At 33.5% G+C, this 14,305-nt stretch overlaps 2 protein-coding genes across 2 annotated transcripts; both read right to left on the bottom strand.

The window, feature by feature from the left end:
* Positions 1-721: 721 nt before the first annotated feature.
* Positions 722-4,833, bottom strand: LOC145567493 (uncharacterized). The gene is made up of 3 exons (XM_081626784.1): positions 4,486-4,833; positions 1,580-2,112; positions 722-968 (listed from the first exon to the last, which is right to left on the bottom strand). Exons 1-3 carry the CDS (start codon positions 4,654-4,656, stop codon positions 881-883), a joined length of 792 nt encoding a protein of 263 aa, XP_081482910.1. The 5' UTR covers positions 4,657-4,833; the 3' UTR covers positions 722-880.
* Positions 4,834-7,458: 2,625 nt separating this feature from the next.
* Positions 7,459-10,051, bottom strand: LOC145568734 (uncharacterized). The gene is made up of 3 exons (XM_081628148.1): positions 9,771-10,051; positions 8,233-8,750; positions 7,459-7,814 (listed from the first exon to the last, which is right to left on the bottom strand). The coding sequence occupies exons 1-3, from the start codon at positions 9,945-9,947 to the stop codon at positions 7,712-7,714; spliced, it is 798 nt and encodes a 265-aa protein (XP_081484274.1). The 5' UTR covers positions 9,948-10,051; the 3' UTR covers positions 7,459-7,711.
* Between the last annotated feature and the right edge of the window lie 4,254 nt (positions 10,052-14,305).

Below are 14,305 nucleotides of genomic sequence, written 5' to 3'. Positions count from 1 at the left end.
TTTTTAATCTAGGATGAATAAAGTAATGAATAGAATAAGATTTTCTATGGAAATTTTTAAAAATTTAATTATCTATGAAAATGGATTTGCTAGGATAAGGAGTGTATAGTCAAACTCTTTTTCTTTATAAATTAATGGCTCTTCTACTAAATGGTATAAACCGCTATGAGGTTTATGACAAGGAGATTCCAACCCATGGCATTCCAAAGGATAATGGTTACGCATAGCCAGTAAGCCGGATGCATAAACTGGGGCATTGAAGTAATTTTATCCCAAATTTCGAGTGGTATCATTGGGTGATCAAATTATACCATTTTATATATCTAGTAATATCACAAATGCTTGTAGTTGTACTGTTGTACTAAATACACTCTCAATGGTATTCTATAGGCTTATAGTGGTATAATTAGAGTGTAGTCCTCACCGAGTGGTCAAATAATACTATTGTATATTCAATGGTTATTACATGTTTTTAGTGGTACTATATACTCTCTTAATAGTACTTTTATAAGAATTCTAATGATATTTTATAAGCTTCTCCAATGGTACAGTTAAAGTGTGATCCTATTATTATTTTTGCTCTTTTCACGTGTAATTGGGTCCATATTACTTTTTTATCCCTCTTTTATATACTTTTATTATATTGTAATATTGTTATGTATTTGTTCATACATGATCGCTGTAGCTGAGGACAACACTAGAAAATTTGGATGGAAACAAGTTTCTGGAAAGCAGTTAGTTACAGCAATTCGTTAAATTTACTTGTTATTGCTACAAAATACCTGTTACTAGCTCTACTCCTTAAAATTCTCACAGGGGATTGCTTTACAAATTACAGCAAACCCTTGAATTCTATAAGTTTGCATTTAGATCATTATAGTTATCTCAAAGTATCTGAAGTTGAAGGTAGCTTGATGCTTCCTAGTAGCGGGTGACGTAGGTTCGATTCCTCTGACCAACCAGTTCCCCTGAAACCACATAAGAATTCACAGGATTTATATCATCCTTAATTAAACAGCTGATGGAAGAAGATAACTCACTTTTCACATAGACAAATAGAACAATAGAATGATAGATCAACTACACAAAAAAATCTATTCAGACGACTAAAACTCGTGCATTCCTCTATAGTGGGAGAAACCATAGAAAATTTGTGTCACCTAGCATACTCCATATTTCCTTAACATTTAAGAAGAGTTGCATATATACATTAGCATCAGCTAATTGTTTTAGTCCCTAATAAATCATATTCTCCTTTACCAGCCCACAAGTAAAATGCTTAATAAAACGCTCATACAAGATTAAGTCATTTTCCATATTTTTAGTAAGATCATCATTAAGATTATATTAAATAACTTCCATGGTCTGTAAATATGTTTGCAGCTGAAATACAATATATGTATGTCAGAAAATACAAACAATGCGCACTAACCTTTCGTGGACAAATTAAGATTGTTCTGAGAATTTTGATGGTCGAATTTTTTAATTTATGCCATTTTCTCTGTTTATTATGATCATAAATATTGCAGAATACAAGAATGTATGCATGATCCTTTGATTAGATAATAACAGTACTTACATTGAGTGACCTGCTGATTCAATGTCAGAGTTGTGATTATCCTTGTTAGCAGTGTAACTGCGAAGATAGCTTGGAGAAGAGGTAGCAGTATCCAAGAAATAGAGCAAAATTACCAACAAACAGCTAGAAGCTAACATTGCAATAGCGCCGAAGATCCAGAGCAGAAGGGGGAAAGAGAAGTAGAAAGCTCTCAGACCAAGAGACCAAAACAGGCTGCCGCGGTACAATTGTTGGGATACATATTCAACGAACTCTTCTCTGTCTTCGTCAACTGAGGGTGGTGGTACATTAAGCAAGAAACTAACATGGGCATAGTATCTGATGCTCTGCATATTGCAGAAGAATGCTACAAGGAAGCATATTAGAACTGATAAATACTTGGTTGTATGTATTGTAAAGGTCAGATTACTTGTGCTGCTCACAATAGCACTGATTAGGGAACTCAGTGTTATTGCAGTTGATGCCAAAACTGTAGCCGCCTTTAGGTTGTTCCGAATTGTTTGTACTCCCAGAATACCATACTTCCCTTGATCCTAAGAAATACGAATGTTTGAGGTAAGATGACATAACTGCGGTCATTTAGGCCAGATTTGATCCTAGGTCTTACCGTCTTAGATATAACACTTCTAAGAATTTAACCAATTCAGTTATTTGGCATTCACATATTTCTTCTATGTTAATCTAAACTCTACACTTCCTTTCAACAACGGAGTCCATGTTTTGGTACACGTACTATTCTATAGTCCCACACTTGGTTATGTGTATGAAATTTTTAGGCACTTTATTTTGGACAAAATCAAACACTTTTTTTTTTTTTTTCAAATGGTTGTTTCTAATACTTGAAAAAGGTGGACATGTATTCGTACTGAACAATTCTAGAGTGATTTCAATCAATATTGTTAGAAAAATTATAAATTTCAAGATTATGCTAGTTTTCGTAAATATTTCCTACATACCGACTATGTCACCATAAACATTGATTTTTATTTTATTTTTTAAAAGTACAACCGTTAATTATTAGCGGTTTTATTAAAAGTAAAACCGCTAATTGAATTAACAGTTTACTTACTTAAATTTCATGTACACAAAACAAAGTTTCCTTTTGATAAAACCGCTAAAAGGTTCGTTTGGTACTACTGTACTTTTCTGTTTTTTTTTTGTTTTTTGTTTTTCAAAACAATATGATATAATATATGTCATATAATGAATAAAAAATTATGGAAAATTTGTTGAAAACCATCTTATAAAAACCAAATTTCGTTGAAAATCATCTTCTAAAATTTTTTTTGTCAAAGCACACCTATTTTAAAATTTATTTTGTTGAATCCCACCACTTTTCAGATTTCCACTATCCATTGACATTTCCGGCGTTGATTAACATGTGCACCTCACGTGACCTGCTTAACCCCACTTTTCTATTATTTTTCCTCCCTTTTTCCTTCATTCATTCCCCCTTCGTCACTTACGTTTCCGTGCAATTATATAAAAGGCTATAAAAACCAAAGTATGATAAAGAGGATGGATAAAGAGGGGAATGAATGGAGGGAAAGGGGGAAAAAATAAAAGAAAAGTAGAGTTAAGTGGGTCACGTGAGGTGCACATGTTAGTCAACGCCGGAAATGTAAGTAATTAGTCGGAATACGAAGAAATGGTGGAACTTAACAAAATAATTTTAAAACAGGTGTGCCATGACAAAAAAAAATTTAAAACAAGTGTGTTTTGACCAAAAAAAAAAAAAAATTTAAGATGGTTTTCAACGAAATTTGGTTTTTATAAGATGATTTTTAACAAATTTTCCAAAAATTATTTAAATTTATTAAACTTATGGTAATTTTAAAAACTGACAACAAAAAAGTGAAAACACTTTTTTCTCTTGTTTGAAAATATTTTTGGTTTTCAGTTTCCTTTTTTTTTAAAACTAAAAACCAAAAACAGGAAACAAGAAAAAGGTGTTTTCACTTTTTTGTTGCTAGTTTTTAAAATTATCATGATTTTAATAAGTTTAAATAATTTTTTATTCATTATGTGACATATATAATATACTTTTAAAAAACAAAAAATCAAAAAATAGAAAACCACAACAATGCCAAACGAACAATTTACTGGTTTTGGTTTTTTGTTTTCAAAAAATAGAAAACTGAAAACTGAAAACTGAAAACGATGCCAAACAAGCCCGAATTAGCGATTTTCTTGTAAACTAGGAAAAAAATAGTTGATGACGTGGACACTATATAGGGAATATTTGCGAGACACATTCTTGGAATTTATAATTTTTTCCAACCAATTTTATGGAAATCACCCACAATTCTAGCAAAATCTAGCTTGCTAAAATAGAATTACAAATAAATAATTTTTTTTTTTTTTTTTTTTTTTTTTGTTCTGGTGCAAAATTTATAGCTCAGAATGTGTATCCATTTGACATTAATGACATATCTACATATTAATAACTAAATTAATTAATAGCGTAGTTTAATAGTGTTGTTGTTAAACGACATCAATTAGATTAATTTTGTTTAAGACATTGAGTGGACTAAAGTACTTGATTTGTTGGTCAACAACTTGATGATGATTGCTGATACTTTGTCCCAGTAGTCCACTCCAATTCTACAAGAGTGATCTAAGTATTATCGCAACAACCTCATTGATAAAACTAAAGCGAAATAAATAAATGAAACAAATCTAAGTATACTCGTACCAAATTACTAATTATATTCTTTCAAAAAAAAAAAAAATTACTAATTATATCAAGAGACAATAATAATCATAGAAATATTCGTAATACAAACACAAAAAACATATCTGAAATTGGGCTGTACCTCAACGATTGATTTGTTAAAGCTCAGGATTAGTTTATACAATTTATCATAAATGATTCTAGAGTTAATAAAAAAGAGAAAGGAACCAACCTTCATCATATGGTGAACCCATTGGTGTCGGATGATGGTATTAAGGCAAACAACCGTTCTTAGCGGACGCCGAATCATGGTAAACGCAAGCCATGAATGATATATTCCAAGAATTAGTAATCCTAATGGAACTAATACAAAATCTAAGTATTCTTCTTCGAAAATCTTCATATTTTCAGTATGATTTTCATAAATTTGGAGTTTCTATTTTTGAAACATAAATTGAACAAGAAAACAATGGTTATTTGAACAAAGTTTGGATAATTGGCTTCTTGCTACAGCCAATAGACAAGATGCCAAGTGCCCACTGCTAATGTAACTAGTACGTTGGTATTAAAAGTAATGGTAGATGTTTCTTGGTATCTTATGGTTGAGATTTATGCTTTTTTTGTTGGGTAAAAGGGAGAATAAATAAATTAGAGGTTGAAAGTTATGTTGAATTGCTGATGGAGGATTGTTGGAGTGGATGTATATTTTATTTTATTTCATTTTTTGGAGGGACGTAAATTAATGGTTGTTATGTAATTGATGGAAGGAATTAATGATTTTTGTCTACGTTACTCATACTCTTCACTTCAATTTTTTTTATTTTTTTTTGGAAATCCTCTTCATTTCAAATTTAAATTCCCGTGTTGGACCTTTGACGTTCAAATATTGGGTAGCACATCAAGCTTGGCACATAGGGTAACCCGTGGTTCTAAAGCTTAGAGCAAGTTTAGCCCCAAGTATTAAGATTTGGGGGTGACATCATCATCTTGAGTCTTAAAACTTATGTTTAAGACTTCCTCGATTTTTCTTCTTAAATTTCAAGCAAGTCTCAAGTTGAGTCTTAAAATTCCAAGACTCAACTTAAGACTTGAGATTGAGACCCACATCAATTTTATTTTTATTATTAATTTTTTTTTGGAAAAATTGCTCCCATTAATCTGAACTTTGCCTCGTCCGCCCAAATTAATCCGTACTTTCGATTATTATCTATTACTCCCAACTTTAGGGGTATTAATTTCTATTGCACCCAACAGGTCATCCAACCTAATGTAGCAAGTTACCTAGACACGTGTCAACACGTGATAGGTCCAAAAAAAATTAAAAAAAAAAGAAAATAAATAAATAAAATTTTTTTTTAAAAAAAAACCAAACCCAACCCAGCCCCCACCCCTATCCCGTAAAACACTCAATCACCACCCCCATCTCGCCGGAATTCGCCCCCACCCCCAAAATCCCCTCCCCCGCTGCCGGAAAACGGCGCCCACCACTCCCCCGCCCTGAAAACCCACCTTATCTTCCCCATCCCCCGCCATTTTCGCCCCTTCTCCACCGAATTTCAACCCCTTTAATTTAAATTGGAGCATAAATTGCTAATTGTTGCTGCTTGTGTGCCAAATTGGTGATTCGGGGGTGTGAGTGTGTGTTGGGCGAGTTGGCAGAGGCGGTGCTGGGCGAGTTGGAAGAGGTGGTGTGTGAGTGTGTGCAGTTTGGGGTGCTGGGCGAATTGGCAGAGGTGGTGTGTGATTGTTTGCGGTTTGGTGGTGGTGTTGGGCGAGTGCAGCAGGTGGGTTGTGGGTGTGAAGGTGCAATGATTAATTGAGGTTGATGAAGATCGGAGATGAGAGGTGACGGTGGTGGTTGATGTTCTCATTTGGTGGCGTGTTGTTGCCGAGAAGGTGGCGTCCAGCGTCGAGGTGGGCCAGGGAGGGGGTGCGTCCGGCGTCGAGGTGGGTCAGGGATGCGCTGCGCTTCTTATGGTGTTGGTAAGGTGGCTGGGTTCACTAGTGGTTGTGGCTGAGAGAATCTAAGGGGAGGTGGCGGTGGTCTGGTGGAAGGGGATGGCTATTGGGTTTTTTTTATATATTTATTTTTCATCCAATTACATATTGACACGTGTGCAAAAAAAATTAATTCACAAATGTTTACCTGATTATCCGGTTGCAAGTCATTTGGGTGCAATAGAAATTAATACCCCCTAAAGTTGGGAGTGATAAATAATAATCAAAAGTACGAATTAATTTGGGCGGACGAGACAAAGTTCAGATTAATTGGGAGAAATTTTTCCTTTTTTTTTTTTTTTTTTTTTAACATTTTTCTACATATAAAAAAAAAGGGTCATATATTTGAGTCGGGCTAAAGTGACAAATTTGAACAAGTCTTAGTGAGTCTTATCAAGAATTTGATGACATCATTTTTAATGAAAACTACCAAAAATGATGTCACATCTAAATATTAACACTTGGTACTAAACTTGCTTTTAGTAAAGCAGGACCCTCCCTTTGCCCATTGCACTTGTAATTTCCCTTTTAATATACATTTTATTTCTAATTTTATATATGTCGGTCACCAGTGTACCTATTTTCTCTTTTATCATTCTATGGGTTTCTAGGCTTTATCATATTTAATTTTGGTTCATATTATGTTTTGTACTCGTAAAATTATTAATGATAAGTTAGAAAACTATATGAAATTTTTTTTGGCATGATTAATTAGCATATTAAACAACACGGAAGTATTAATGCATTTTCATTTTTATAAAAGAAGCCCGTGGGTGTTCCTTGGATGAGTCATCCAGCCCAGTCCTCGAGGCCCATGGGTCCTCCGTGTTGTCCTCGAGACATATAATCAACATACGTAGGTTATAAATTAATACTACCTCCGTTCTATATTATTTATAATAATTAGATATTTTTTCTCTTTATTTTATGTTAAATCGTTGCAAATAATATGAAACGGAGTAGTACATGAAAATAGATACTTAAAATTTGTATTTGCATATTGTAATTGTTTGTTACTAAAAAGTAAAAATAAAAAGACAAAAATTAATGCAAGTAAATAAAGGGAGACTGCTTACTTTGATTTAATATAAATTTTCTCCTATGAAGTTGTATACTTGTATGTACGATATTGCATTATTTGCATCATATCCATCAACATTAAAACACAGAAAAGCAATTAAGTAATAAATCAATAAAAAGCAAAACATAAATTAAAAATAAATTTAATATAATAGATGGAGAAAATCAGAACAAACAACAATACCATCAATGGATTTCTTTATGCATTCAATACAGTAGACTACGGAGCATTATGGCCTATAATCATCAGTAACCATATTACTCTGAGACTCTGAGCTAATAATAGTTAAAACTACTTGTCAAAGCTACAAATTACTTGTTATGCTCCTTCGAATTTTTCGCAGGAGACTGCTTATGTGAGCTTGCATTCAAGGTATGTACTATCTCGCGGAAGTGAACAAATTATCAGTACTTATAGATTGTGGCTTGTTGTTTCCTAGTAGCGAGCAATGGAGGTTCGAGTTCCCTGACCAATCTGTTCCCCTGTAGCCATAAAAATAATTCAACGAATTTATATTGACTTGTCAAGCTAATTATGCAGTAAAATGAAACAAAACGACAAATGATTTTCAAAGAAACATAAAGCTAGTTAAAGAATTTCCTAGAAAATCACAGAAGGCATGAAAAAACGTACACTTAAGCTCTAGTAGCAACTTCAATATTGCGAAAAAAATACAGAAATATGTATTAAGGAGCTTTTTTTTCTTCTTTTTTTTTTAATAAATTTGCATAAACTGTAGTCTGTAATTAATGAAAATTATGTCACTGGTGTAGTAAACGGAACCTCATCCGTTTAGATCACACGTATTAAATATTAATAGCATATCTCCTTACAGTCCTAACAATCAGAACAGATTGTATAATAGAGGTAAGATGTACTAAGTGATGAGATTTAACTTACATTGATTCAACATCCGATTTCTGAGTACCCTTGTTCGCATTACCACTGTTAATATACTTCGGGCAAGAACTAGCAGTATCCAAGAAATAAAGAAGAATAGCCATCAAACAGCTACAAGCAAACATTGCAATGGCACCGAAGATCCAGAGCAGAAGAGGGAAAGCAAAGTAGAATGCTCGCAATCCCAAAGACCAATACAGGCAGCCACGATTCAATTGTTCGGAGACATACTCAATAAACTCTTCCCTTCCTTCAGTTGATGGTGATGGTACATTAAGCAAGAAACTAATATGTGCATAGTATCTGGTTGTCTGCATATTGCAGAAAAATGCTACAAGAAAGCATATTAAAACTGATAAATACTTTGTTGTGTGTATTGTATAGTTCAGATTGCTTGAACTGCTCACAATAGCACTGATCAATGAACTCAGAGTTATCGCAATTGTTGCTAGAAGTGTCGATGCCATTAGGTTGTTTCGAATTGTTTGTACACCCAAAATACCATTCTTTGCTGGATCCTAGACACAAAAACATTACAGGTTATAGCTAACAAAAAATTAAAACCATGTTTTCTTTTTCTTTTTTCTTTTTTTTTTTGGAAAAATTTACAAATTGCAGACATTTAAAGTTCGTATTTTGTAAATTGCAGCCATTTAAAAACAAAATTGCAAATTACAATCTAATAGTTCGTATAAATTTTAAATTGCAGCCCGATTCAACTTTTTCATCGGTTTACAAGTCGAAAAATCTTCGATTAAGATTTTAGGGGCCATTTTAGTCCGTAAGGACGTAAGAAACCGAATTGAGCTCGGAATTAGCACAAAAATAACGCAAGTGCCTCGTTTTGCGTAACTAAAATGTATCGATTCGTGGAAAACTGAAAAAATGAGACACTTATATTATTTTTGTGCTAATTCCGAGCTCAATTCGGATCCTTAAGGGAAAAAATGACCTCTAAAACCTTAATCGAAGATTTTTCGACATGTAAACCGATGAAAAAATTGAATCGGGCTGCAATTTACAATTTATACGAACTTTTGGGCTGCAATTTGCAATTTTCTTTGAATGGCTGCAATTTGCAAAATACGAACTTTAAATGGCTGCAATTTGCAAATTTTCCTATTTTTTTTCTAGGAAATTTAAGCCATGTAATTTATCTATACATTGACATATCTTTATACTTGTACTTAATATAATCATCATAAATTCATACACAAAGCAACAAAGTACTCCGATAAAGTAAATTAGATTTGATCAATATATTTAATGTATAATGAGTATACCAACCAGACACTGTATATGACTTAAGGGTATATAATCTATTCCTATATATCAATCCATATTATAAAATTATGCATTGCACGAGTTTTAAAATAATTTAGTAAACATTACATAAACATGTCCATGCTCAAAAACGATCTATCAATCCAACAATGAGTTTGTACTAGAAACAAGATCTATAGAAAAGATAATCGACCAATAAAATATTAAATACCTAGATCAGAAATTAGAACTAGTAAGAAGAGAAGAAAACTAACCCTCATAATATAAATAACCCATTGATGGCGGCTGATAGAATTAAGACCAATGACAGATCTTGTAGGATGATGAATAATGATGTGCAGAAGCCATAAATGGTATATACCAAGCAATATTAATCCTGAAGGAACTAATACATAATCTAAGTACTTTTCTTCAAAAAACTTTGAATTCATTATGATTACTTTTTCTTCCTTTTTTTCTCTAACAAAAGTTTAACAGTAAGAATTTGACCATTATGATTGATATAAAGTAGCTAGATAGTGCGTAAGGATATTTTTTAATGGTATATTTATGGGACGTAGTCGTCAATTGGCCTTTTGCTTATATAAATAGACAAAGATTCAGTTTAGAAATTATACAATGACAAGATGACAAGTTGCCAACTTTATTGTCAAATGATGTGAAATAGTATGCACAAGATTCACCATTTCGTAAAGGAAAACGACATAACACTAATAATTTGATAAAGATACTGTATTTTATTAAAGAAATATGAGTGGATAGAAATGTCAATACATTATATTCGGATTGTATCCGGTGGGAGGCCTTCCAAAGGGAGGTTAGTTAGGTATGAGTAAATATATAATGAGGGGTATAAGAGTCATTTCACGTAAATACATATTTTGAATTTAGAGTAGTATCATTGGGTAATCAGTAGTATCACTGGATGATCAAATAATACCATTGAACAATTCAGTGGTACTATGTATGTGTGTAGTGGTACAATATATTCATCTGGTGAATCAAACTGCGTGTAAAAATAGTATTACTACATAATCAATGATATTATATAATCTTTCAGTGGTACATTTAAAAGTGGTCTCACTTATCCATTTCTCTCCTCTTTTCTCTCACCCCCATGTGCTTTTCAATATTTTAATATTTGTTATGCATTTGCAAATGCATAACAAATCTACATTAGTACTCCTCTATCCGGTGGAGCTTCATCCGAATCCTTTATTTCGTGTGTTACTAAAATGGTGATCCGGATAATGAAATCGTATAATTCTACAAGCCTAATCCACCAAATACTTTGAATGGTAGACAAAATTGTTAATACCTTGGTATAATCGGTGGAAAAATCAAAAGAATTGATGGGACCGAACCGATTCTACCTTTATAAAAAAACTCGAATGTTTAGAGAGTTATAAGGGTGGGTGATGAAAATTGATCCAAGGACCCAACTGGACCCCAACCACCTAATCAGCTATCTCTCACTCTATCAAATATCAATTTTTATAGATTAATATCCAACCATTTTAGTTTCATAGACAAAAGCATAGATACATGAGCCTTATGAGCTCATCTTTATGAATATATTAAGTTAAAACCCATGCCATGCACGGTGATTTCAATATATTTAATTTCTCGTGCTATGCACAATAATTTCATTGCATTTATTGAAAAATAATCTAAAAAATTATATAAATAATATGGACAAATTAAAAAATGAAATAGAATATAGAATATAATAACGAAAGAGTCGATTAGACAAATGAGTATAAAAACTACATCTTCCACTATATGAGTGTTTATAAAAGCTCAAAGATAAATTGATATCAATTTTTTTTTTATTAACCAAATAAGATTTATAAAATTATGTACAGAGTATTAAACCTTATTTGTAGGAATAATAACATCCTCGATTCAATGATATTTGGACAATATATATATTTTTTTTTTCTGAAAAATAGTAGGATTATATGAAAATATTGAAATTACAAATAATAGAAAAAAGATTAAATTTTAAAAAATCAATTGTCTTGCATGATTACATACATAGATTAAGTGTTTATAATAATGTTAAGCTATGCTATTATACTCCCTTTGTTTTCTTATGGTTCTTGTATTAGAATTGGGGGAGAAATCATTTAAAGCATCAAAAAATAAAAAAATAAAAAAAATCAAAATTCCCCTTTTATATATAAAAAATAAATATTCTGATTAAAATATTGAGAAAATGAAATAAGAGAAAAAAAAATGAAAATAAATAAATAATAAAAATAATAATAATAATTATTATTATTATTAGTTGGGGTAAAAATAACCCTAATACGTGGACCAATCCAATAGCGACACGTGACCTAATCAAAAGGCGACATGTTTCCCTATAGGAAGATGACACATGTAAAAGCCCTACAAAGAGCACCTGAAAAAGAGTAAAGAGCCTCCTTACTTCAGGAGGCCCAAATCCCGAGAAAGCCGCAAAACGGCACTCCCATCAGGACACGTGTCAACACCTAATTGCGCCGCCAATCAGGGCACGAAATTCTAGGGTAATAACCCTAAAGGGGCACAATTCCCATCCTTGTAAATACCCCAATCATTTATGATGGGAGGTGGATTGTGACATACCATTAAAAAAGAGCATTAAGAGCTTCAACTTCTCTCTACTTTCTCTCTCTAGCTTTTCCGTTTTCCGGTTATTAACTTGACAGTCAGAGGCGAATATTCCGATAAACGAAATATTCGCTATTTTGCAGATGTCCGAGCCCATCTGTCCGAAGAGCGCGACCATGATCACGGGAAAGTAGGTCGTGGGGGCTACTACCCTAAATCAAATTAGAAATTTATAACCTAAACTTACACTAAGCTAGTTAGTGGAAAGTAAAGGTTCGATCCTCAAAGAAACGGAGTATTGCACAATCAAGTGAAATTAAGAATCTATTGCAAGTAACAAGGGGTATTTTGATTGTTTTTGTGAAATTCAATGATCAAATTAACTACTGCAAAGATTAAAGCAAGCTAATAAGAAAGTTCAAACTAAAAACACTAAAATAAGGAATGAAAAACTAGAATTGGGAGAAATATAATCAAATCACTAGGGTGAGGGGGTTCCAATCATGATCAAACAAGACAACAATGATAATCAACATGGATTCATGTCAAGGAATACAAATTCTACTCAAATAATTCATTCCTATGCAATTACTCAAGCAAATTGATGAATTAGATCCAACCTAAACTAGATCATTCCCATGCATCTAATTTAGATCAAAAATATTGGAATTAAAGGTGCACATCAATAACTCCAAGCAATTTAAGTACAAAATCGTCAAATCAAGGCTAAATCCAATCAATCATCAATATGATCCTAATCAATCATGATCTTCACCCTTTTCCCTAGCTAAAATCTAAGCTAGAGGAAAGAAAATAGCCATCACAACTACTCTAAGCAAGCATTCAATCTTAACCAAGCTACACATGATTCAAAATTCAAGAAAAAGCAATCAAACAAGATAAATAAAAGAATTAAAAGGAAATCAATATTATCAAAAACATTAAACCAAACACCAAAGGAGAGTAAGAGATTACTACCATTTAAGTTTTATTGAAGAAGAAACATGAAATTCTTAAATTGAATTGAAGGAAACCTTGAAGAAGTTTGATTACAAAGATGAAATTGAAGATTGAACAATTTTCTCTCTCTAGATTACCAATAGTTTCTCTCTCTAGATTAGGGCTAAAAACAGAGTAATCCCTCTAATTACATCATTAAGGGTATTTATACCCCTCTCTCATTCCCCAAAATAAAGTCTTAAAATAAAATAATAATGCACGGAATACCTAGGGGAGTGGCCACACAATCGAGGGGGAGTGGCCGCTCTAGAGGGTCAGGACAATTGCTCGTACCCATGGGAATGGACGCTCCACTAAAGAGGAGCAGGCGCTCCTTTAGAGGGGAGCGGGCGCTCCTTCAGAAGAGGGCGACCGCTCCACTAAACTGCCGAAAATGATGAGAAAAAGGCTCGACAGGAGCGGGCGCTCCTACAGGGGTGAGCGGCCGCTCCTTGCGACTGATCCAGCTCTCAAAAAATGCTTCATGCTCCACACTCCTCCTACTCCAAAGCATTCCGAGGTATAAGAGAAACTTCAAGGAAAGTAATGCAAGCTTTCCGTTCAACCTGAACAAACACTCATACACAAATATAAATAAAATAGTGGAGGAAAGAGGTAAAGAAGGAAAATGGTGGGAAAAACACCTGAAATCACATAATATTGGCTAAAAGCTACCAAGAGAGGGAGAGTAAGCAAATTACATCAAAACTAGGGAAAAAGAGGGAAAAAGGAACGAGAAAGGACTTTAATATAGGGGAAAATGGGTCATAAAAGTGGTCATAAAGACCACTTATCAGACTAGTATCCCGAGGGAATCACAAAAAACCCTGAAACACTAGTCTCGATCCTGGCCAGGACAGACATGTAGTGAATCTAATCGCAACAATCAATACCAGTGATCCTTTGACTGCCTCATTCCATGAGGCCGAGGCTCCGGTGACTGCTGGAGTCTTTCCAGGTTACCTTAAGCAAGCTCCGAATAGAGCTTGAGAGCAAGATACCTTCTTCTTCTAGGCAGCAGCCCATGAGAGAAGGAGAAGGCCCTTAGTGGAAAGCTCACAGCAAGGCGGCTAACATTGAAGATGTCGGGAATACCCCATTCCGCCGACACGGACGTTCACCGAGGGTGCCACGGACGAATATGTCTAGGCTCCTCGAGAAAATGCAATCGGTTGGGGGCAGACCAAACAGC

Source organism: Chenopodium album, chromosome 11 (assembly GCF_948465745.1).
Source record: "Chenopodium album chromosome 11, dcCheAlbu1.1, whole genome shotgun sequence".
Lineage (NCBI taxonomy): Eukaryota > Viridiplantae > Streptophyta > Magnoliopsida > Caryophyllales > Amaranthaceae > Chenopodium > Chenopodium album.
The sequence above is the reverse complement of the archived record's forward strand: the minus strand, read 5'-3'. Positions and strand labels throughout refer to the sequence as shown.